This window comes from Haemorhous mexicanus, chromosome Z, assembly GCF_027477595.1.
Source record: "Haemorhous mexicanus isolate bHaeMex1 chromosome Z, bHaeMex1.pri, whole genome shotgun sequence".
Classification (NCBI taxonomy): Eukaryota; Metazoa; Chordata; class Aves; order Passeriformes; family Fringillidae; genus Haemorhous; species Haemorhous mexicanus.
The window spans coordinates 72,772,219-72,796,286 of NC_082381.1; the positions used below are offsets into that span (position 1 = coordinate 72,772,219).

General features: G+C 37.6%; 1 protein-coding gene and 1 long non-coding RNA gene across 2 annotated transcripts; both read right to left on the reverse strand.

Moving 5' to 3' along the window:
* Positions 1–4,412: 4,412 nt before the first annotated feature.
* HSPB3 (heat shock protein family B (small) member 3) lies at positions 4,413–6,540 on the reverse strand. Its single transcript, XM_059836593.1, has one exon. The coding sequence runs from the start codon at positions 5,652–5,654 to the stop codon at positions 5,058–5,060; it is 597 nt and encodes a 198-aa protein (XP_059692576.1). The 5' UTR covers positions 5,655–6,540; the 3' UTR covers positions 4,413–5,057.
* Positions 6,541–8,593: 2,053 nt separating this feature from the next.
* On the reverse strand, positions 8,594–23,475 carry LOC132341825 (uncharacterized). Its single transcript, XR_009490326.1, has 3 exons — positions 23,067–23,475; positions 22,323–22,483; positions 8,594–8,910 (listed from the first exon to the last, which is right to left on the reverse strand). It is a non-coding gene; the product is annotated as an uncharacterized LOC132341825 (long non-coding RNA).
* Positions 23,476–24,068: the final 593 nt, after the last annotated feature.

A 24,068-nucleotide genomic window follows, 5' to 3' on the forward strand; every position in this document is an offset into this window, starting at 1 on the left:
AATAAAGGAGTTAGTGCTACTGGAACCCAAAACATTCTCAGATCCCATCTTGCCTCTTGGGGGAAGTCAGACACATACAGAGAACTTCTCATGTGGTCCCTCTGGGCATCTGAATCAGCTGAATCAGCTGCAGGAGCAGCCAGCTTCTACTCCTGGTAGTGTGATGGTAGAGAGAAATGTTCCAGCCAGCCCTGGAGGCTGCACATTGGCACCTGAGTGAGGAAGTCTTGCTGGATCAAACCAACTCCATGCAGAGCCAGTGAGAAGAATAACTGCACAAATTATCTACTTTGTACTGATTCAGTAAACCAGTTTGAGCTGATGAAGACTTGACTAGGAATTTTGGGGTGACTAGTTCAGGTAGGGCACTTCCACTTTTATCCCCATGTCATTCAACTCTGCTAAGAACAAATGAAACTTTTAGAGAGTCTGACATGGATACATCTGCTTACATGATAAAATATACAATTAATAGATAAGATAATTGAAAAGATGTGCAATTAGAAAGAAGCATTGCTGAAAATAGTAACTGAAGTAGCTTAATCTCTTTCAGCCTAGGATACCAAGGGTTCAGTCCATCTATGTGTTTTTTTCTATTAACAATCAAAAATTTTTGAAGTAATTTTGAAATGTATTTCTCAGCCCCTAAAAAGGCTTATTTTACAAAAAAAAGTCAAATATTTCTTGCAGAAAGTTTAAATATTATTTCTTCAAATATTTTTTTATATATCTACTGGTTTTGACTTGGGATTGAGTGTATTTTCTTGACAGTAGCTGCTGTGGTGTGGATTTACCGGAAACAGTGTTGGTAACAAGGATGTTTTAGCTCTCCCTGAGAGAGCTGTGTGCCAAGGCCTACCTACCCTGGTTCTACAGTTTTTTGTCTCCTCTTCATGCACAGACCTGCCTGCTGCACCTTCTGTGCCTTGTAGCAGAGCTCAGCAGTCACATGCTTCATTGCCATTGCTCACTGGGGTCAGGGACAACCCAAAGCACAGTTAGCACACCAAGGAGCATGAGAGGAACTGTAAATTATTCTCTATTTGCACCGGTTCCATTTGTGCAAGCTATTGCTAGACATACTTCCCCTTGAAAAGTCTGGCATCAGCAATATTACCATGTGGCTAAAGAGGGTTACTTTTAAAGTAGATTGATGGGATTTTTGGTGAAAATGCAGCCCACCATGGCACAGATGCACTTTAGAACTAACCTGAATGGGGAGTCCTGAGCTGGAGTTCCATGTTTCTCATGTCTCTCTTAAAGCCCGAGTCTAGCCTTTTTAGCCTGAGCACAGCAGTAGAGAGTCTGAGTTTTCTGGGCCTGAGCTGGCACACAGGGACAGTACTTCTGTCTCCAGAGTTAGCACAAGTGGGGCCAGCTCACTACCCCAGTGTAGTGTACAGGTGTAACTCTTTAGACTTAACTTCTGTGTTCACAGTGTGGGGCTGTTGAGCTGCTGTCCTCTGGGTGAGAGGGGCCAGCCACTGTCTCTGGTAGTTGGCAAGACAGAGGTCTGCATCTCTTTCAAACAACAGAAGGTGTACTTAATATTTTCAGAAATATTTCTACTCACTTTAGAAACCAGTCTTGTACAGTTACTCAGATTAAAAAGTGATGTTTTGATTCCTGGATATGAAGTAAGTAAGGAATGTGAGACCTTCCCCTTTGAGCGAGAGTGTTGCCACCATGATACACTAGAGATTTCTCTTTTCCAGTGCTGCAGCTAAGTTGTTATTGAGTGACTGGTGAGTATCATGTCAGCCTTGGCTCACTGTATTACCAATATTGGACTCTGCAGAGAGATCTCAAATGCCCTGGGTGAAGCAGAAACTATAAAAAGGCAGCAAGGCAAAAGGCATTTTTGGGCTTTCTGCCCACAAGAATCTTATGGAAATTTATTTTTTTACCTTCTTTTTGAAGAATAGTGCCATGTTGATACATTTTCTTCTGTATGAAGGCATGTTTCACAGTGCTTATATTCATGCATTAAATCACCTTTATCCATTTGGAGGAGCAGTTTGATCAATTACAAAGGTAATCCCTGGCTTGGGAGCTGAGAAGGCTTGGTAACACTTAGTCTGCAAGGCTTGCACAGGCTTATCATTTATTCTGGGCCAGAATTTTATAGACAGACAATTTCACAGTTCCTAATTTAACCACATCAGCATGTCTTAAACCTGTCTTAAGCTGTAGCTGTACTGAAATCCTTTGCTGTTGATTACTATCTCAGTCTGCTGCCCATGAGCAATATTAGCACCTTTCTATGTGACATGCACATTCAGTTCTAATCAGATTATAAGTAAAATATCATATAAAATATGTGAGAACAGATCTTTCCAGATTATTCAGAAACTGTCTGCCAAGGACTTTGAGATTGTTCTGGTAAACACATAAAAATCATCCATCTGAGATCTTTTGGTAAATCACCACTTAAAAAAAGGAGGGAAACGGTTTCCTATGTTCTTCTTGGTGCTAAAATGCAGGAATTCAGTGGCAGGTCCATACTCCAGTGTGGTCCCTGTTACATGAAGACTCAGGTGCCAGGTCAGGGGAAGTTCCCATTTACCAAGGAGCATGGATATAGGCTTTTGTAAAGGTCTGTCTACAAGAGAAGGTAAAGTTTGGCTGGATTAATCTGTGCTATGTCTGGGTCAAGGTGTTCCAGTGATTTCTGACTGATGACATGGTGAGCAAGTACAGACTTGGGCACAGAGTGATGCAGAGAGACCTGCAATACCGAGCAATCAGATGTCACATTCTCCACCCAGTTTTGTGAGGCTGGCCTGTGTACATAAGCAGGCCTGTGTGTAACCATGGTATTAACATATATAGAACAGATGATATGATTTTGGCTGTATGGTCTAATTCCTTGCCAAGTTTCCAGTAGCTTAACCATGATCTAATTTGAAATAATTAAATGAGTTGTGGTTTTTTTAGAACATCTTTCTCATCTATAGGGTTATGAATATCATCGCTGCAATCATAGCTAGAATAGTTTTTATAAAAACTTGTAAGTTTAAGTGATAAAATTTACAAAACTCTCTGTAAACAAAAATCATCAAAGCAGATTACTCACTTGTGATCCTGAACACTATCCCAATAGTTGTGCCATAAGGTGGTGCAGAAACCATGGGTTTAAGCTTGTACAGGTTTAATAAATCTGGCCTGTAAAGTTTAAATTATACACTAGACCTGTATGTAGAAATCAGTTTAAGTCCATGTTACATCTTCTACCAGATTGTTGTCTGATGAATCTCCTAGACATAGAAATCTAGATCTGATTTGATATTTGATCTTAAACCAATATGCAAATTGAACACAGGCAATATGAGGGAAAAGTGTGGGGTTGAATAGAAATGCTGGGACATATGTTTTATATTTGGTTTAGTTTGTTAGAAAACATTACACTCTTGACTTCTGGTGTATTAAAAATATAATTGCATGTGATGGAAATTTACAATTCAGACTTTATTCTGCCTTTGCTGTACAAATTTCTTCTGAGTTTTAGCACAATTTATAGGTAAAATACAAGAATTGTACCACCCACTTTTCTAAAACCAATTGGTTCAAATATCTTTAAGTCTAAACAATAAAAATGCAAATCTTTCTCATAAATGGACATGTGCAGACATACAAGCTTAGAATTTTAATTTAAAACTAAAGGAACTCTATAGCTTCAGCCAGTGAGAGCCCAGGTTTTGTTCATCACAGTTTTCTTGTATTCCTAAAATTTTATTTGTATTCAGTTTCATTTGAATATGTTTTTGATTTGTCCAAACAGCAGATGGCTGTGATAAAGTGTCTGTTTTTAACTTGGCACTTTCCATTCCACATTCTTTTACTATTCATAGCACACCAGTCATAGTAGTCTCCAGTACACATAAAAGGAGGCAGTTCAACTTGCAGATGCAGTTACCCTCAAATATGTGAGTATTTACAAACCCATAGCATTATTTCTTTTTAATATTGAGAAGGCCACATACTAGATATAGAAGGTGGATATTTTTTCATCTCCACCACTCTCATGAAATGTGAGTCACTGGAACAGAAACTACAGCTGAGTCTGCAGCAAGGAGCCCCTGTATTTAAAATTAGATTCATGTGTTCCTATGGGGAGAAGGGGATTATCATTGGCAGAAAAATTTGCTCTTGAAGACAGAATTGTGGGATTTCAGCCTTAATTGTCAAGCAACATGGACAATTAAATACTCATCAGATTAAATAACAAGATTACCTAAAATGTGTAAGAAAAAAGGCATTTGTGCAAGAGCAATGTCTTTTTATTACTGAGGTTTCACAAAGAAGAATTTGGTGATTATTTTTAAGCAAAATTTTTTTCTGCAGTTTTTATGTTAAACAAAACCAATTTTCTAAAATGTCTTTAAAGTTTTTTCTTTCAAATTAATTTGACAGAAAGTATAATTTCTATTTATTGTGTTTTCAAGCAAAAAAAGTCAAGCAAATAAATTCTTTTTTCTTATAGTTTGAAACATGCAACACACTTCTAAAAATTAATCTCTTGAGAGTTTTTTGGTATAGAAACTTGAACTTCTAGGGAAAATCAGGATTTTTCTCTTGATGGTATCTTTCAGTTTGTGTGCTTTTCCAGAGAGAAGAACTTAATCTCAAAAATTAAAAAACAGATCTTTTGGTACCTAAATTTCCATTAGATTCACAACTTGTCCATTCCTTCTTTAATGTTTATGACTATGTATAACAAATGCTTACTGCTTAGAAATACAATTCTTGCTACTTAACTCAAAACTGTGCTCCATTTTCAATATGTTATCAAATAGATTTTTTTTCTTTACTCCTGCTGAGACTAGCCTGAATTTGCTACTGTTTGAACAGCCTGTGTTTTCAACCTATGTGTAGCTGGAGGCAAGCAGTGTAACAGTTCACATCAAACAGTAAACTCAGCATACAAAAAATATATACAAATAATTTCCTTTAATAAATACAGCTACTTTCTTACTACACCCTACAGCATTGCATGATTGATATAATTTTGTTACGTTAAGAATGATTTTATCTCACCCATAACTATAGACATGGTTCTAATTCTTTTCCACTGAGTTCTTCATTTCAACAACCAAAATGCCATCATGGCAGAAAAGTGCAGACAAGTCTTTGTTCTCCACTCCATCGGGTAATTTGTATTGTCTGGTGAAGCTTCTGGATATGAAACCATGCTCGTCCATCCTGGGTCCGTGCTGAGCTTTAATCAGGAGCCAGCCTTCGAAAGTCTGGATAATGATATCTTCGGGGCGGAACTGCACAACATCCAGCAAGACCTGAAAGTGTGTGTTTTCCTCCTCCTGGCTGCGCTTCCCGGCCCCAGCCGTGCTTTCTGTGGCACACCTTCGGTCGCTCGGTGCAGCGGTGGCAGGGCCCGGCAAAGCATATAAGAGGTGATTCAGTTTGTGTGCTTCCAGCTCTTGGTCCACAAACTGCTCCTGGTAGCGTACAGGAGTTTCCACCCAATGTCTTACGACAGCTTCTGCCATTGCTGAGGCAGAGATATCAGCTGCTACTCCTGCTGTGCTGGGAAACTGCAGAGTCACACTGAGCTTTTCCCAGCCGTGTCTCTTACTCACAGACCAGTCTATCAGTTGATGTCGCCTTTCACTTTTAGAACAGGCAGAGCTTAACATTCAATAGTGTCCTGTGCTGCAGTGCTGTGAGACTTGTTTCGTCTTTTATCCACTAACAATAGAGCACTATTTATAGCGCTGCAGTCGTGAGTGGCTTAAACACATGCATGGCTTTCATGCAGCTAAAGTAAAAGAAACATTTTAATGCACATCTTCTCATTGCAATATTGTGCAGTTTATAATTATGAATAAATGATTACACAAATAATGTGAATTTTTTTTATTTAAACGGAAGTTCAATACTTTTGTTTTTCCAAGGGATATGTGGCAATAAGTAGAAATTTGTATTTTTAATTGAATTGTATGTTCTAATTGAAACATATAGATAATAAGGGAAGAGTTTTAATTACCTTGGCAGCAGGAATCAAGCAGATTTCAGGTTAGCTAAACTTAAAGTTAGCAAGTACATTGGACATTTTTGCAGAAGCTGTGCATAGGTGAAATTTGGGCATGGTCAACCCAGGACACCATGTTATTGGTGGGAAGAGGGAACCATCTCTGCCCAAAAAGGGGGAGCCTGGAGGGCTGAATCTGCAATCTTAATGACCTACAAACAGAGCAGAGACATCTCCAGCATGTCAGGGAGTCAGACACAAGAGTGCAGACAGAACTACAATGAAAGCTCATGTTTCAGAGCTTCCAGAAGAGGGTAGAGTTATTTTCCCCCAGGGGCATAGTAAAGACAATTCTAAATCCCTAATGCTATCACGTTGTCCCATAACTCCCATCTTCTGTTGCTTAACAGCTTGAACCTGTGATCTCATCTACTGCATGTGTCTGCAAAGCAGGACTGATGACCTCCCAACTTCTCTGAGGTGTAATTACAGAGTCACAAAATGTTTGGGAATGGAAGTGACCTCTGGAGATCATCTATATCAACCCCCCTCCTAAATCAGATTCACCTAGAACAGGTTGCACAGGATCACATCCAGGTGGGTTTGAAGTGTCTCCAGAGAAGGAGCTTCTACAACCTCTGGCTTGTAATCTTCTTGCTATTCTATGATTGCAGGGCAATCATAGAATAGCAAGATAGATATATAGCTACAAAGATATATAATAGATATATAGCTACAAAGGTCAACAGTTAGTTTAACAAGAGCTAAGAGAAAAGTGCAATAAAGAAGGAAAGTAATTTCTAAATTTTAGTATGTTTGCTAGAATTTCACTCTAGCTGAGCTTGGTAATGTGAAGCAGAATGTGTTATGGCAATTAATGGTGAAGGGTTTTTTTTTTTGATTTGTTAGTGCAGTTAAGAGTTGCCCTAGAACTAGAAGTAATCAAATAAGATACTTTTATTCCTTCTTGTTTGGCTATTGTTGTTCAGAGTTCTGTCTCTCCCCTGTCCTTACATGTTCCATTACCATAGTTATTATGGGATCTTTGGTTGCTAATGGAGTAATGAAGAAAAAGGCAACTAAACTTTGATATTTATAAGATATTGACTTCTTTATTGCATTAATAGCAGAGCAGAATTACCAGATGTATGTGTAATTAAAGCTTTAAAGCTGCCATTTTATATTAAACTTATAAAGGCTGCATTGGAAGGTAAGGAAGTTTTCAAAGGTTCAAGATAACTTACATTAAAGGCTAACTGTTTAATTGAGTATTGTGAGAGAGAAGTATTGTGAGTAAAGTAAGTTAGGCTACTTTATTTAACTATTGGCTCTTCTCTGGAGTGTCCTCCAGAAATAATTTAAAAAATGCCATTCTGTATGTATGATTGACTCAAATAGTGATAAAACCAACCTGGACCATTGCCTGTTATCTGTTCAGCTGTTTTCTCTTTTGCTAGCAAACGATTCACTTGATGAAGAAACTTTAACCCTGAAGTAAAGCAGTATGCCTGGCTGGTTGTAATATTATGCTTATACAGATTCCTGAAAGCTGTTGCTGTCCCTAATTAATTCTGTGCCTGACTTATTTTACTTACAATTTTGCACTTCATTAATAAATGTACTGTACAGGAATATAACTTTTAAATTTTGTCTTATTTATTCCCATTATCTCTGGAAAAAGATACACTTGGCCATAGTTACACTTCACATGAAAACCGAAGTCACCATCTCACTGCAAGTCACTGTGGGACAGCTGTATCTATTCCCAGAAACAGCTGTGTTAGTCTTTCAAATGTCTGTGTTAAGTATAGTTGAAGCTGTCTGGTCTAATTAGCACAAAAGATTCTTTGAATACCCTTTAACTTCATGTTGTATGCAAAATGCTGCAGAAGGTTATAGGATCCCTTTCTACTCTGTTGTACAAGAAATCAGAAAGATTTTGATAATGAAGCTGTAGAGCCTGTTTCTGCTTTCCCATCCTGCCCTCTCCTCTGTTCAGGCCCTTCTCTCAATTTATCACCTGTGGTCTCACGATTTAGTACAATGCTTCTTATCTCTTTGTTACTGTCATGGGGAATATGCCAAGTGGAACACACAAACACCCTTGATTTTCGGCTTTCAAATTTAAACATGGGCGCAGTGCTGCGACACTGGGGCACTTCTAATGGTTATGGTGCCGTATTCTTCAAATACCTACAGCAGGATTCGGTCCAGCAATACGTTCTAATAACAGTTGATTACCGTTGTCTTTTTAAGCCCTCAGAGCAGATCCGGCAGAAGCAGGATCGATGTCCTAAACTACCAGCTCGGTGCCTCAGGTTTTGTTTCCCTATTTTAGCGTGCCGGCGAAGGCCTCTCTCGGCGCTGCCCAGCGGGGAGGCTGCCCAGGGAAAGCACTGCAGAGGTGCTATTCCGAGGCAGCAGCCGAGCAGCTTGGCTTCCCACGCCGTCCCTCGCTGCCTGCTGGTGTCCGCCTCCCCGCCCGTTTCCCAGCACGGCGCCGGGATGCGCGGGCACGGCCGGCCGGGAGCGCGCCGGGATGCGCGGGCACGGCCGGCCGGGAGCGCGCGGCGCCGGCTCCACGGGGCACAGCGACATCTCCTGGCGAGGCCGGGTACTGCCCCTGCCCGCCGGGCCGCGCCCTCCGCGGCAGGAAAAGCAAGCTAAGGGCTCTGCTGTCCTTCCCGCCGATATAAGCTACTTTCTCAGTATTTTGGAAGGGAATGGCGGAAAAAATATTTCATTCACGTCCTGGGCTGCATCCAAAGCAGCGTGGCCTGCAGGTCGAGGGAGGGAATTCTGCCCTTCTGCCTGTAGTACTGCATCCAGTTCTGAGGTCCTCAGCATGAAAAGGGCGTAGAGCTGTTGGAGTGGGTCCAGACGAGGAGCAGCAAGACGATCACAGGGCTAGAGAACCTGTCCTGTAGAGACAGAGTGAGACAGATGGGGGGTTGGGGTTTTACATCCTGGAGAAGAGAAGCCTCCAGGGGCACCTTATTGTGGCCTTCCAGTATGAAGAGAGGGCTTACAAGACAGCTGGTGAGGGATTTTTGACAAGGACATGTAGTGAGTGGTAGGACAAGAGGGAATGGCTTTAAAGGTTTAGATTAGATATTTGGGAGGAATTCATTACTGTGTAGGTTGTGAAACACTGGAACAGGTTGTCTTCAGAAGTTGTGGATGCTTCATCCCTGGAAGTGTTCAAGGCAGATTGAATGTAGCTTTGAGCCATCTGATCTTGTGGGTGGCATCCCTGCCCATGGCAGAGAGTTTAGAACTCAATGATTTTTAATATTTCTTTCAACCCAAACCTTTCTATGATTCTGTGATGCTATTAAATATATAAAGTAGGCATCCTGGTAAAGCTGTATTTTGAACTGCAGAAATCTAAGGTGCAAAAAATCATGAGTGTAACACATTTTGGATGCATTTCTTAAATAAATATAGGTTCATCTTACTTGACACAACTTTGAAGTAGTAGCTTACCCTGTCACAATCCTCTGTGTGCTTGATTCCCCAAAGATATATTTGTATTTCAACTACCACTGAAATTCAGTAACTGCTGAAAGGGGGAAAATGTGAAAAGGCTGGCAGGCTGAATTGAACAAGAACTCTTACAGAAGAAGCTAACAGGCTAAATTCACATCAGGGCCACGTAATTATCCAAATGAATCTAGATGAAGCACTGCAGTTACTTTTATGAAAGCACACAGGGATGCCACTTATTATCTACTTCACATGTCATTCAAAAGAGATATTGTCACTTAAGACTTTGCAATACATATGAAATGAAAGAAATAGTAGTTCCTTCCTTTCATTTTACCAGTGCTCTGTTATGCCCAATTGGGAAATACGAGCTTTGTGGTTGGTACCAAAGAGCTAGATAGTAAAATAAGATGTATGTGACAATGTAAATGGGGTGATACCTATGAAAACTCCATGGTAAAGAGTTATTTTCCACATGGCATTTAATATATTTGTTTAGAGTTAGAAATTTACCATCTCACTTCCATTGCTTTGAATCCATTGCTACTTAGAGCTAAGAGCTGTCTTTTTAGCTGGATTGTTAGATCTGGATCTGTGTAACTGCTAAAGCAATAAGCAATGTAACCACGAGTCCTGCAAGTGCCTCATCAGCAGATACTAAGTGTTCTGTTTTCAATAAATATTGAGGTTTTTTTTTTTTTTTTTGCAATGTCTCATTTCAATCACACGATGTTTATATTGGTCAGTGAATCACAACATAACTCTTTCTGCAGCAAGACTTCATGCTGTGTTATAAAAATTCTTGCAAGTAGTAAAGACTTGTTACATAGCCAGCTTTACTGAAGGGAGACTTCTGTTTGTGGGTCATGTCCTTCAAAACCTGGAAAAGGCTGGATCTGCTCAGCCTCTTGGAAAATCTCTCCAGGGCACTGATGCTCTCTTGTAATTTATGGGCCTCTTAAGAAGTGGAAAACTAATCCCAGCTTTTGCACTAAGAATCAAGTGTTTGCTCATTTGTTAGGAAGTGTTGTAAGAAATATAAGTAATCATGGGATGGACTATCATTTTGACACATTGCAACCATTATTACGAGACTGTTTTTTCTTGACATGTTGAGATGATAGAAGAGTAGATGAAGGATGAAGATGAAGCTGATGAAGGTTGACAGTACCACAGCAGCTGCTGTTGGAACAACAGCTTTACGAAACAGTGAAGGAACAAATACAATGTGTAACTGTTTATAGCAATGTATAACAATGATTTTTAAATTTCACATTACTGTAAAAGTTACAGTGATGTCATGCAGCTCTTTACACAAATCTGCTTGGTTATTCATGTGGCTTGTTTTTAAATATTTGCATGTATGCTAGAGGAAAATGCATCTGAGCCTCACAAATTCTTGAGGAATTCCTATAGAAAGCAAACTTTTTAGAGTGATAATAATCTGTTCAATTCTTGCAGACAAAACAGTAGAGAGGAAATGAACATTTAAAAGAGAATAATGTGCCTTAGGGGATCAAAAGCTCTGTTTTGCTATTGAAAGTCAGGTTCCAAAGCACTCTTACTGTAGAAACAGTCTTACTTTTCACCAGTTAGAAATCAAGTAGTATTCCAAGAAGAACGCCAATTTTCAGGTTTCCTCTTCCTCTGCCTCACTGAAGGTTTTACTTGAGACTTGGTAGGAATAGCTCAAGGCAAAGTAGTAGAGTAAGACTCTTGTATTTATTTTGGGCCTCTTAAAATTTCACAGCTAGTGCTGACATGTGCATTTAAGATGTGAAACCCCTATCCATGGGGACATCTTCAGCTGTGCATGTTTTCTGTGGACCACTTTAGTAAAAATAATACAAGTACTGAAAATCTCACCTATGAAGTTCTGGAAGAAGCAAAATTTATGCTCTTTAAAATGATGTACTCTGTAGGTTCTACATTCCACATAAATAAGCTAGTATGTAATTAGCACAAAACACTGAGTATCTCCTTTTGGTTTTTTGATGTTTGTTTCTTTCTTTTCCTAAGAACAAAGTGAAGATATGTGGTGTACTGATCCTCTGGATCTATTTGTCAAAGTAAGTGCTTACCAGAAAATAATTGAACTTGTTAAATGAATTTTGAGATTTAAGAAGTTGTGTGTTCAAAGAATCCCTAAAAACTCAGCTGAGAACTCGTTGGGGCTGAGTATCAACATGTTAGTCTGGAAGGTGACCAGCTGCTGATCCTGGGGTAGAAGTACTTTATCCAGAAAGTCTTTAAAAAGAAACTGCTGGGATTTGTGAAGGATTTACAGGAAGAGTTTGCTGTGGTCAGTGAATAATTCCTCTCTAGAATGACATAAACATGCTGTTTGATATCAATGTACCTTGGGAATTAACTACTGTGTCAAGCATCTTTAGCTGACAAGGAGCAGCTGGAGACTGACTGGGTAAGTAGTGAGAATGGAAGACTTACTCCAAAATCTCAAATTTAGGGTAACTGATAGGACATTGATGGTGTCTCAATGCTATTGTCTTCATATCAGGAGTTAGTGGATAATATGAAATTCTTAGAAGGAAAGTGAGTAAGTCATTGGCAAAAATACTGTCTCACCTTACTCCTCCGCATGGTGAAAGCCAATCAAAATCTGGCTCCTCTGTCAGTACTGTTGTTTCCTTTAGTGTTGGAATTAAAACAACAGTCTCATATTGTCCTAATTTCCTGACTTTGGTAATGCCAGAAAGGCTGCGGCAGTGGTAAAATCTGCTGCTAGAAATCCTTTTCTATTGATAGTTTTCAGTTAAGTAAGAGGAACAAATTCTGATATATAAACTACATAATCCTTTATCTTTACTGGACTTGCACTTGAGTGTGTATCAGTGCAGAATTTATGTCCTTAATGTTAACACTATCATCCATACTACTTCTGAAATCACATTTTCTTTCCTTGTATGCGTTCATTTCAGAAGACAGAACTTGACCAGACCTTTTTTTAAGATTACCAATTAATTTACTGTGAACCTTAATTTACAGGACATGGATAAGTAGGTTATTCCACATACATGAGTCAAGTATGCTTTAAAAGAATGTTAGGTCTGAAATTTAGAACTCTTTTTCTCCTATCTCTTATTTGACCTTCTGTTTATACATGTTAGAATTTGAAAAATCTAAAAATGTTTACTGGCCTGCTTTGTACACTTGCCTATTCACAAAGACCTCATGCCACATGTGTTGAAAAAAATTGAGATTTGTTTTTCTTCCTAAAAAAGCCTTTGTATCATATAAAATACTGGCAGAATCTAACTCAGTCTTTGCCATACCCTTTAAACAAAGATCTCTGCACATGTAAACATTTATTCAACATGACTAGAAACCTGCTTAGTAGGTAAGGTAGCACTTTCTTTTCATTACTACAATACTTTCCTTCCAACACATATTTGTCAATACATCTATTTTATAACACAGATCATAACTGCTGTGAAAATCTCTTGCTTGTATGTTGTTCTACTGAAGGTCAGGAGATCCTTGATTAAACTTTATTTTGCTAGGGTTTATGTTTACATAGCATGCTCTGCAAGAATTAAAGTGTTTGTAGTGAGGTCATGAGAGAAAAATAATATTTATAAAGGCAGATTTAACTCACATGTTATAGAAACAATTTTATTTTCACAGCAGAAGCTCTTTCTTCCATATTAATCTCTGCTGTACCAAGGAGGTAAATTTAGTCTGTGTAGGCTAATGGGGTAGTTCTGTAGTCAAAGATTAGTAATTAGTAATTAGTACAACTGAACTTGAATGTGATTACTTATTCTTAGAGAGAAGTTTTAAAAAATAATTCAGGTATTTATGAGGTATAAATGTTTACTTAGCTATTCCATATAGGTTGTAGCTTTCTTTGGGGCCAGTTAAAGCTACTTACAGATAGCAGACTGTGGACTCCATTGTTGATAAAGTGAAGAGGGGCTTCTTTGTGCAGGGATGAACAAAGCCACAGGAAAATAATTCGGAAGAGTTAATCATAAGCAAAACCACAGAGGGGGCTTTGACATGCAGTCAAAGGACGTAGCATTGTTGACATTTTGTTATCAACTCCCAACATACTCAGTTTTACAAAGAGAATGACTGATGGATGGATAAAGAAGATTGAAGTAGAATGAAAGACAAAATGTTCTAAACACAAGGAAATTTGGTTATTAGCATACAAGCAAGCTGTCATTCTGCAAACTGTACTGAGTGATAGTAGCTAAAGGCAGCTGTATATTGAATAATTCGCGGTTATCTGTCCAATTTGTCAACTTCCTACTCTCATTGCTATTCCCAGAGCATTCACTGAGGATATCAGCAAAGTAAAGGCTACAGGATTAAATCCTATTCTTGCAAAAATCCAGGACAGAATGAACCACCAGACAGTTTCATATAGACTCCAAACTGTCTCACCGCTATTCATTTTCTACCACTGCTGGAATTTTGCTGTGGAAACAAATAGCAAAGAAAACAATAACAGGATTAAGAACAATGACAGACTATTAAATCACATACCAGTGGTTCACAGCCTATGGCATTTTTTTTCCACTGGTTCAGTGTTAGATTTTTTTTTTGGCAATGGCTTTTCTTTTTTTTTTAATGTACAACATTTTGGAGTTAAGAGCATGACCTAGAGGAAGATGGGATGCTTTCTAGTTCCTCCGTACTTTGATATAGTTTTATGTTGTTTTTCATTTAGTTTTCCAACCTCAATCTGTGTAGTTTGGAGACAGGCCCCTTTTCTGCTCAGGAACAAGAGTCAGGGCCAAATCAGATGCCAAATCATGCTTCATTTTTCCTTTGCATAGCAAGCCATAGAGAGCAGTTAGCCATCAGTGTGCAAACAATAGTAATGAGTTCTTCTATGAACTATAATTGTGGGAGGGCTGACATGCACAGACTGCAGCGCAATAGAGATTTGGGATGAATATACAAACAACTGGTAATTCTGTAATCTAAGGTCTAGTCTAGAACCATAGGAAACCAGCAGCCTAAGTTTAGGCACTTAAATAGTACAAGAGCCCTCTGCTATTTTGAGAAATCAAATACAGTTTCCTGTTGCTATTGTTCCCAGAGTAGAAAAAGCATCCTGTTAATACCATAAAGAGACACCAAACTATTCTGCAATATGGAAAAGTGTGGTTTAGTTATCCTACTGTTGCAGTTCTACACTCTGATTATGTAGAATCATGATGTTGATATTTTTTCTCAATAGTTCAGTTTCTTTAATCTTTGAAGCCACTTTACATACACTGATAATAATTTTAATTTCCTGGTTTCAAATGTCACACATTGATTTCATGTATGTATTTTTTTTTTTTTTTAATCCATATCCAAGTGTGAAGCAAGCATTTAGACAGCTAGGTAATGTGGCCACAAGGTATGCTTGCTACATACCAATTACATGTCAGGTGCATGACTACTTGCAAAATTCAGTCCCATTTGAGAAGATAAAAAGCCATTAGGGCCTTCCAAGATGTAGTTGCTGCACTTGCCTCTTGTTACCCTTTATGTTCCCATCTCATGTGTAGGTGAGTTCATTAGGAGTTGTCTTTCCAACTCCAAGCTGACTGGCATACGAGACTGCCACATGTCAGCTCTGCCTTTTGTACCAACTAATAGGGAGTTGGTTGTCTGCATGTTTGAAACAATTGGACTGATGCCTTCTGTTACTCGATACACACCCCTGCAGTTATTACCTCCAGATGTGGGGAGAAAGGCTAGCAGAAAAAGCCATTAGCCCATGGTTTGTTCCACTACAGCAGGTCTGAGTTGGAATGTCAAGACCTACAGCAGCGCTAGGCACTGAGATCTGTACTTCCAGGAAATATTAAAAGTGGTCTGGCCAGTAGTTACTTGGTATTAAATATTACAGAATCCTTTCTGGTTTATATTAGGTGCCTAAAATCAATAAATACTTTGACCTTAAACTTTCTGTGCCTCATTCCTGCTTCTGAAAGAAAGCAATAATAATCTCTCATTTTAGTGGATTGTTGTGATAATGAACTGACTAGTATCATAGAATCATAGAATCTTAGAAACACAGTATCTGTGAAGAAGTTAGATTATGTGACCAAAAAAAAGATTTCTGTCCTCAGACAGAATTTGTCAAGTGGTGAGTAGAAAACATAAAAACATGAGGCCACATCATCAATAATTCTTTACTAAAGAGTAAAGAAGTAGGAAAATTTAATTCTGACTGATAAAGTAGTCAAGTGGAAAGTACTGTAGAGTTAGATAATTGGACAGCACATTATAATATACAGGCATGTGCAGGCTGAAATAAATGTGCACAGGAAATCTGAAATTTTCTTACTAAGTGTTTTTAAAATTTACTGCATAGCAGCCATAATTGTTAGGTTTCTGTTCCTCTTCTTTGTTTTTCACAAGATACAATTTGCTATAAGGATGTGAGATATGCAGAAAGGCAGAATCGCATTTGGGAATTAATTCAGATAGTAATGTACAGTTTTCAAAAATTAAGTTAGATGTGAGTACACTGTGACTTTTGTCTGCTCCTCTCCCTTGAGAATTACAATAAAATGAAATCTTTTGGCACTTCACTGCCTAGAGACTGAATCTGTTGGGTGTTTTCTGCCCACTGTTCCAGCAGAGATACTCCAGTACTTCCCCACCTGCAGCAGAATGATATTAGGAAATGTAGGCAGGATTTGGTAGGACCCAGGTTAAAATGTTTAGATTGGAAGTCTATTTATGTACCACAGAATTTATTGGGACTTTTACCAATACCTGGTTGTATGCAGTGACATGTCTTAGTCTTCTGAAAGCTAGCCACTAAAACAGTGAGTGTGTGAAAAGCATTACTTTTGCCTATGGCTCAGTTCTAAGTCAATGCATTATTATTCATGCTGAACTGCTGAGCAGAGTGAAAATGAAGAATTAGTGATCCACATTAATAAGAATCATTTGCTTCAAGCACAAACGGTCAATGCTTTTTGCTCACAATATAAACAGCTTTACTTGACTTGAAAGAATATCCCAGTATCCGGATAATTTAGTACCGTTACTTACGGGTTTTTAAGTGTTCAGAATAACAACAATATTTAGCTTTAATTCTCTGAATAAGTATTAACAGAATTACATGTTAATGAATTAACAAAATCACCTCCATTTTATTCTTAAAGCCTCCACATAGAAGCAAGAAATCAAATTTCACATTAGTTACACAGAAAAGTATTTTGTTGTTTGGCCAGGACTGTAAAAATTATATAAGATCCAGATCTACCCATATCCTTCATGCTAAAGTAAACCAGAAATAAAATACAACAGGTATTCCTTCTCATGTATTCTTCAGATGTGTTAAAGTCAAGGAACTCTATACTTTGGCTGCCGGCCTCTCCCTCAATGGAAAAATCTACAACAGGTTAATGAGAGTAAAACAGCCCTGTAAAGCATGCTTTGGACTTGCTTCAAGAGCTGAAATCCATAGCTATCACATAAAATACTTAGCCCTTAAAGAGCTTTTAGACAGCCTTACCATATTTCAGTCTGTTTTCCTGATTTGAGATATAGTTGTGCTGAGAGCATCATCAGCATCTTTGACACTATGATTCACAGAATTTTTCTCTGTGGAAAAGACCCACAAGAATCATTAAGTCCAACTCTTAATTAAGTAGTCTATAACAGGGATTGAATGTACAACCCTGGTGTAAAAAGGACCATGCTCGAGGCAACTAACCCAATCTCAGGGCCATTACTTGCATTTCTTCATGGCACAGCTTCTTGCCAGTTTTTTCCATCCTCAAGACTATGTGGAGGATGTTCAAAAGACAAACAAAGCTTATTTCTAAGCAGGAATTCTTCAATATGGGCTCAGAATATTCACACCCTTTTCTTATTTTTCCTCTCCTTTGGAATTGTAATTGCATGAAGGATAGATGAAAGAATTTCACTGAAGTGGCTGAATTCACATGCTATATTTAGACCCTTATTCTGGAAACACATAAAAACAGTGAGAAAAAGGGGCAGTGTTATTGTAAAGTTCCCACTCACACAGTAAATTGCCTGAGTGGAAATGCATTTTCAAGAGTACATGTTCTCTGTTGTATTTATTCCCCTACTCTTGTCTCTAATGCACCTAAGCTTCTTGGATACACAGGACTGTTCCTTAGCATGTCTGCAGCATTGTTTGTGCTGCTCAGATAATTATCACTAACTTGTTTTGTTACTGACAATATAGCTTTATTATCCAGCTGCTGAGACATTAGCAAGAAAGGATGGCTGGACTTTGGTTAGGGGCACTGCCTTGGGAGGTAAGAAATCCAATTTGGTTCTTATCTCTAGGGCAGGTTTTTCTCTTTGGCTTCTGGAAAATCACAGCCTCTTTATTCCACTTTCAAAGAGTGCAGGTAGAAGTATCAGCATCATAGCACTGTTTAGATTATTATTATTTTTAGGAGAAACAGTACCTTCTAATACACATATGCCAAAAACTTACACAAAATATCATATGAAGCTTTCAGAGGAAAAAGAACAAACAAGGAGGATCACAAAAATTGTAAGTATGAAGGTGTACCACTAGTGACAGAGAAGAAATTGAGTTTAATGTGAACATACCTTTAACATTCTTGATGAAACCAAAGAACAGCTTGCTGACTCAGGTATCAGAGGCAGACAGGAGAAGGGGTAAGCCTTCCTAGCTGCCCTACTATGGCACCAAGTATGTCTCTTGCTAGTGGGTGGCTGCTTGGGCATCATTATAATGCATCTAATATGACAGGGATACAGCAAGTGGAGAGTGGGTATTCAGAAAATAAGAAAACACATAGTAATTAAAGTTTGTCGAAGGGTTGCATTTGAATAGAAATTAAATGTTTTCAGCAGACTTACCATTTGTTGCTGTTGGTAAAGTAAATATAATTGTATTGTCCTCTGCAAGGCTATTGCTTTTGTTTAACTCACCCATAGAACATTAGTTGCAAGGAAAATACAAAAAGTGCATATTCATAGACTTATCATACAATAGTACTATTAATGGATTTTGTCTACAAAAAAAAAAAAAATTCAGGATGAAATTGCTTCAATTCAATTTAAAATTAACAACTGTACACTGAGCTTTCAGCCCTCTCTTGGGCAATGTTCATATTGAAATTGAATTTCGCATTCCTTTGGACTGAAAAGAGCAAAGGGACAAAAGGATTAAATATTTATTTTTATAATGCCTATACTGTAGAATGAATAAAAAAAAAAAGCCTCAGCTATTAGCTAGACAATATTAGGAAAAAATATTGCAGTGAAGGTAAGAGAGACAAGTGACTGCATATACTAATGTGTAAAACTGCATATGTGAAAAACCTACAACAAAGAATTGTGATTTACCCAATTGTGATTGCCATTAGCATAGTTGCTATAACCCTGTGATTATCTCTCTTAACTACATACTTGCAGTTTCCTGTAAATAATAGCATGGAATTTTAGTCAGTCACTTAGAGTTTACCTAAAATAAGGAGACTATAAAATGAGCATGCTGCCTATTCTTAGTCTGCAGTTACATTTTACTGTAAAATATATGGAATTAGTTTCATTCCTGAGTCTCTTCAAAACTTATTGCATATTTAACCATACAGACCTTTGCACAAAGTCTGTCAGCAGGGAGCCTTATTCTGACAGAAATCTAGTCACACATTTCCCTATCCTGAATCCCAAAGCAGGTTAGTAGAGCCAGCAAAGTGAGTGGCAGTGATGAGGAATGCTGAGAGATACTCTGATTCAAAGCAACTTGCTTCTGCCTGTGAACAGGATAGCTCTTTCAGGGTTCCTTACTGATATTTAAAATGAAATATTTGGCATCTCCTTTTAGTTCCTTTATTTGGAAAATACTAAGTGAGTTTTTCAATGCACTAATTCTGTGGTTTTAAATACAGTAAGTAATTGTGGTTATCTCAGAAAACAAGCAGTTAGTGCAGATCTAATCTTGTAGGAAGAGCAAGTTCCTTTTACTGTAGTTGTCATTAACGTTTCTATTCATTTGGTACCTCTTCCCAGGGAAAATAAAGCAAGACAGCTGAGCACATAATCTCTTTCTGGACTGAATCCTTCCCTGTCAGTGACCATCTTCTAATCTTCAGGGCACGGAAGCACTTGGTACTTTGTTAAATGGCAATAACTCTTACTCCATGCTTTTCATGGACAAATGGTTAGATAGCTTAGACAACCTTAAAAAGATTAAATTTCTTAGTTAAAATACTAGGGAGTTACAATAGACTTTGCCTTTAGCTGTTTTCTACACCTGATTTTACACAGCCCAATAAGCAGATTTAATTGTTTAAATAGGTTATTTCTGTCCAACTAGTTCAGTCGATAATGTTTGCCAACCCGTATTTTTCTTGAAAGGATTCTATGCATTTTACTTTATCATTTTTCATATGTTTGTTTGGGAGGGAAAGAAACATTTTCCAAGAGTTTTATTCTACAAGGAGGAATAAAGAAGAACATAAGCAATTTATGTATTGTTATAAGTTCTAGCAACTGCGTCATCTTAAAGGTACAACTGTACAACTACCACCAGCATCCAAAAAACCTCTATAAAAGGTAGTGATGGGTATTAGAGGCTTCCTTGACCTACCTCCAGATACCCAAGGGAAAACAGGGCTTGCTAACAAACCATTCAATTTTTTTTTCATGGAAGTCAGCTGAAATCTGTGGAGCCTTTTTTTCACCAATACCAATGGCAATGGCCAAGTTTAATTTTCAGGCACCACCAAAGTGAACAATAGTATGTTTGGGACCTGTTTTGCAAGATCTGCTGGGGTTTCATTTTTCTATAATCCCACGCCTTTTCACAAACCTGACTTTTTCCAGTCATCCTTCCCACTGAAATGTCCTAAAGCAAATTCCAGTTCTTCTCTCCCTGCTTTCAATCAGTTCTAAGGAATGAAACTCTCAAATATCCTTGTTGAGCATTGCTACTTCTCCACCACAGCAGAACTCAATACTGATTTTTTTTCCATTTATTGCAAATCAATCTTGACCTTCTGAGACTTCATAAAATCCTCTCTCTGACTCCTTCCAGGTCTCTATTCTGATTCTAAGGGGCCAAATTTTATTTCTCTTCCTCCTATGGAATTCTGTAAGAAAAAGGATTTAAACAAGCAGAATCCCACTATTATATCTCACTTTATCCCAGTTCTTGTTGCCACTTCCCTGTGCTTTAAGGATTCAGAAGCCACCCAGTATGCTGTTATAATCTTAGATGGTAGCTTCCAGTCATTAGGGAACAATATTACTGGAAGTATCTTCTGGGCTGGAAACAAGTTACAGTGGAGAGAGCTGTGAGAGCAATGGCATTTCAGGGTCAGCTGCCCATGTCCAAACAGATGGTGTCTTGTTTTCTCTAATTAAAAAATCTTCCATGCAGAAAGTAACAGTGTCAGATCTTGTCATGCTAATTTAGCCTAAGTTCAAAGATAAAATATGTACTCCAAAACCACACAGGCTACATGGTCAAAGTGCAAAATACATCTTTTGATCAATGTGCAATCAAGTTTAGTTTTGATTGGATAAACACATCTAAGCTACTTCACTTGTTTGCTTTACATTTTCCTCTTGGCCATGGATGAGGTATGCTGGGTAGCCAGCATTCAAGAGCTACATTTTCCTTTCAAGTCTGTCTAGCTGTAGAAGTAAGTGGATAAGACCTATGAAAATCCAGTTCAATGACCAAGAAAACTTCTGAACAAAGTAGCCATTACATGAAAGTCTGGTAGCTGGTGTCTTGCTTCTATTGAAAAGGGTCATTTTAGTAGAAACATGAGTTAGGTCCTCAAATCAAGTATAGCATCTTTGTAAAGATGAGTATAGGCTTTTCTACTTTTTCTGAGACAAATGGTCCCGCCTTCCAGAGAGATGATGTTCTTAGTATTGCTATAATCATAAAGGTTATGCTGAAGATTCAAATATTATTTATGTTTTTAAAAGTAGATTTCTGTATGTGACTTCAGAATGGGCAAAAATTCTCATTATGAAGATTATCCATTTTGCAGAGGCTTCCTTTCTTATTTCCACTCACACTAATAGAACAATTTCTTAAAAATCTGTGATACAAAACAAATAGTGAAAACTTGATCTGTGGATTTCTAAGTTAAAACTGAGATAAGAAAAAAAATTAGGAAGGACCTATTTAATATCTGTTTCTATAAATGTTGTCAGTAGGCCTTGAGGATGTGCTTTAAAGAAAAAAAGAGCTCCTAAGGATATGTTGCATAGCAAAATGCAGGTTTAATTATAACTTGTGTTCACATGCCTGCATAGTTTAAATTGCCTAATATGAATAAAAGAATTATATCTGTGTGAACTGGTAAGTGGCATTCAGACCCTAAGGCATGTGTTATTACTTTGTCCTTTCTCTTCCTAATGTACTACCTAGATGAGACTAAAACCTGACACAAAGGTATGCCCATACCAAGACATTATTTTGTATTATTTTTTAGCATTTATTTTATTATTTTTGCTGGGAAGCATTTTTCTTTTCATTTAGTACTCAGAAACAAGGTAAGTAAAGTCAAGAAAAACCTTGACCACAGAGATTTTGTATCTGATGTTCGAATCCAGCAAGAGATGAAATGATCATCTACACATATGGCTGCAATGCTTTGCCAAGCATATTCCTAATTATATTTACACTACAAGCAAAGTTTAGTTTTATGAGTTTGTAATCACACTGACTTCTTGGGAAGACATGAATTTTAAGGAAAACACTGTGCAAGTGTATAAGATGAGACAACACATTCAGTATAAATATGAAACATAAGGTCATATGGAGATTCCAATTTCTTTTGTTTCAGAATTATCTGTACCTTCATTTGCATTGAGACTTTATAATTGCTCTCACCATTTCATAATGTGCCATTATTGAATCTTCCTCCTTTGGAGGGAAGAGAAAGACTGATGCAGACAACAGTCATCCATATTCCAGGTTCCTGCAGAGCTTTATCTGTGTAATGACCTTCCTCTCCTTTGGACAGGCAGACCTGTGGGATGGGCACTGTAAATCTTCAAACACAACAGATGCATTATGTAGGTCATAAGATACATTTTCTTCTAGTAAAGTGATGGCATTTTTTCACACCTTAGTAAGACTATGATTTGAAAACTTATGAACTTAAGAAGTATTTTCTGAGCCCAAATAAGGTGAAAGGCTGTAAGAATTGGATCAGAACCCAGCCCATTTGTAATTTGAGAGACTGAGTATTGTGTCTCTCATTTTTTTAGGGGTAAATTTGGAGCACAAGTGTAATTCTAGCCTAGCAGAACTCTCATCATGGAAACAAAAGAAAAAGCTACAAAGGGACACATGTACTTGCGTGTTAACACTAGAGCAATGACCACAGAGTCTAACTGTACTGCTTCTACTTACATATGCATTCAGTAAAAAGGCAAAACAATCTGACCATGAGAGATAAATATTTGAATACTTTGTAAACAACATTAGAAACAAATGTACTACAAACTTTGAGCAAAATTGTAGTCCTCATAAAATGTACCCCACTTAAATCACAAAAATTGAAAGGTTCAGCTCATCCCAGAAAGCCAGACATTATGAAAAACAGTACTAGATTTCTTAGGGTTTACCTACCTTGTTAGGAGGGACATGAAGGTAAGGTACAACTTCCAATCCATCTCTTGAAGTTTTCCACAGTGCCACAAGCAATAGAGAATTAAACCTGATCAGAATTGTGAATTTATTTTTTTTAAATCTTCATGAGACCACAATTTTCACAAAAAAGAAATCAAGAAAAGATGCAAATGCTTTCTTAAGTGTATATGAAAAGAAACCCTAAAGCCCTTAGTCTAAGGCTTCCAAATTCCTAAGTCTCTTAAATACAGAAACTCTGCTAACAAGGCAAATATCTGGGGCCATTTAGTCTTCAAATTCTGCTAATAATTCAAACAAGGTTACCAGTTTAGGACTAGGACTGTTAATTACATATTTTATTGCTGTGGGACTGTTTAAAAACCTAACACAGAACAGCCATGAAATTAAAAATGAGCGCTACTAACTTGAGCTGTGGTGACATAGAAATGAAAAAATATCTTATGTAAATTCCAGCCTACTTGGCAATATAATCTATTCAAATTTCCTCATGGAAATTTTTTTGCATAATTTTATCAACAGTAACATTTTTTTGCTGCACAGGAAGGAGTAAATATCTTACATAAAATCAACTGTAATATTATAATCACTTTATTCATAACCCATTGGTTTAAATTAATTACTAATTGTAATTATACTAAATTTATATCAATGCAACTGCAGTGGGAAACTGGTTTCTACTTTTGACCTTGTTCCATCATTAACCTTTGCTTTTAGACTGCCTGTTGTTATTTTGCCAGTGAGGTTACCTGAAGGTCAGCCAAATATTTCAGGAAACAAGAGAGAGAACAGGTGAAAAATCCTTTTGCTTGTTTGCTTGTTTTCATATCTATGTGTTCTTTTACAGACAAAAAAAAAAAAAATATATATATAACCATAATACACATGGTGACCAAAATGCCAGAAGGAAGAAAAGCATTAAGCAAAGAGAAAGAGATTTTTGACTGAGAGGTTTTGCTTCTCTTATAGCGTTCATTCACCTTT

Coding starts and splice junctions, on each gene's coding strand:
- HSPB3 (XM_059836593.1), bottom strand. CDS start 5,654: ATGTTAAGCTCTGCCTGTTCTAAAAGTGAAAGGCGACATCAACTGATA.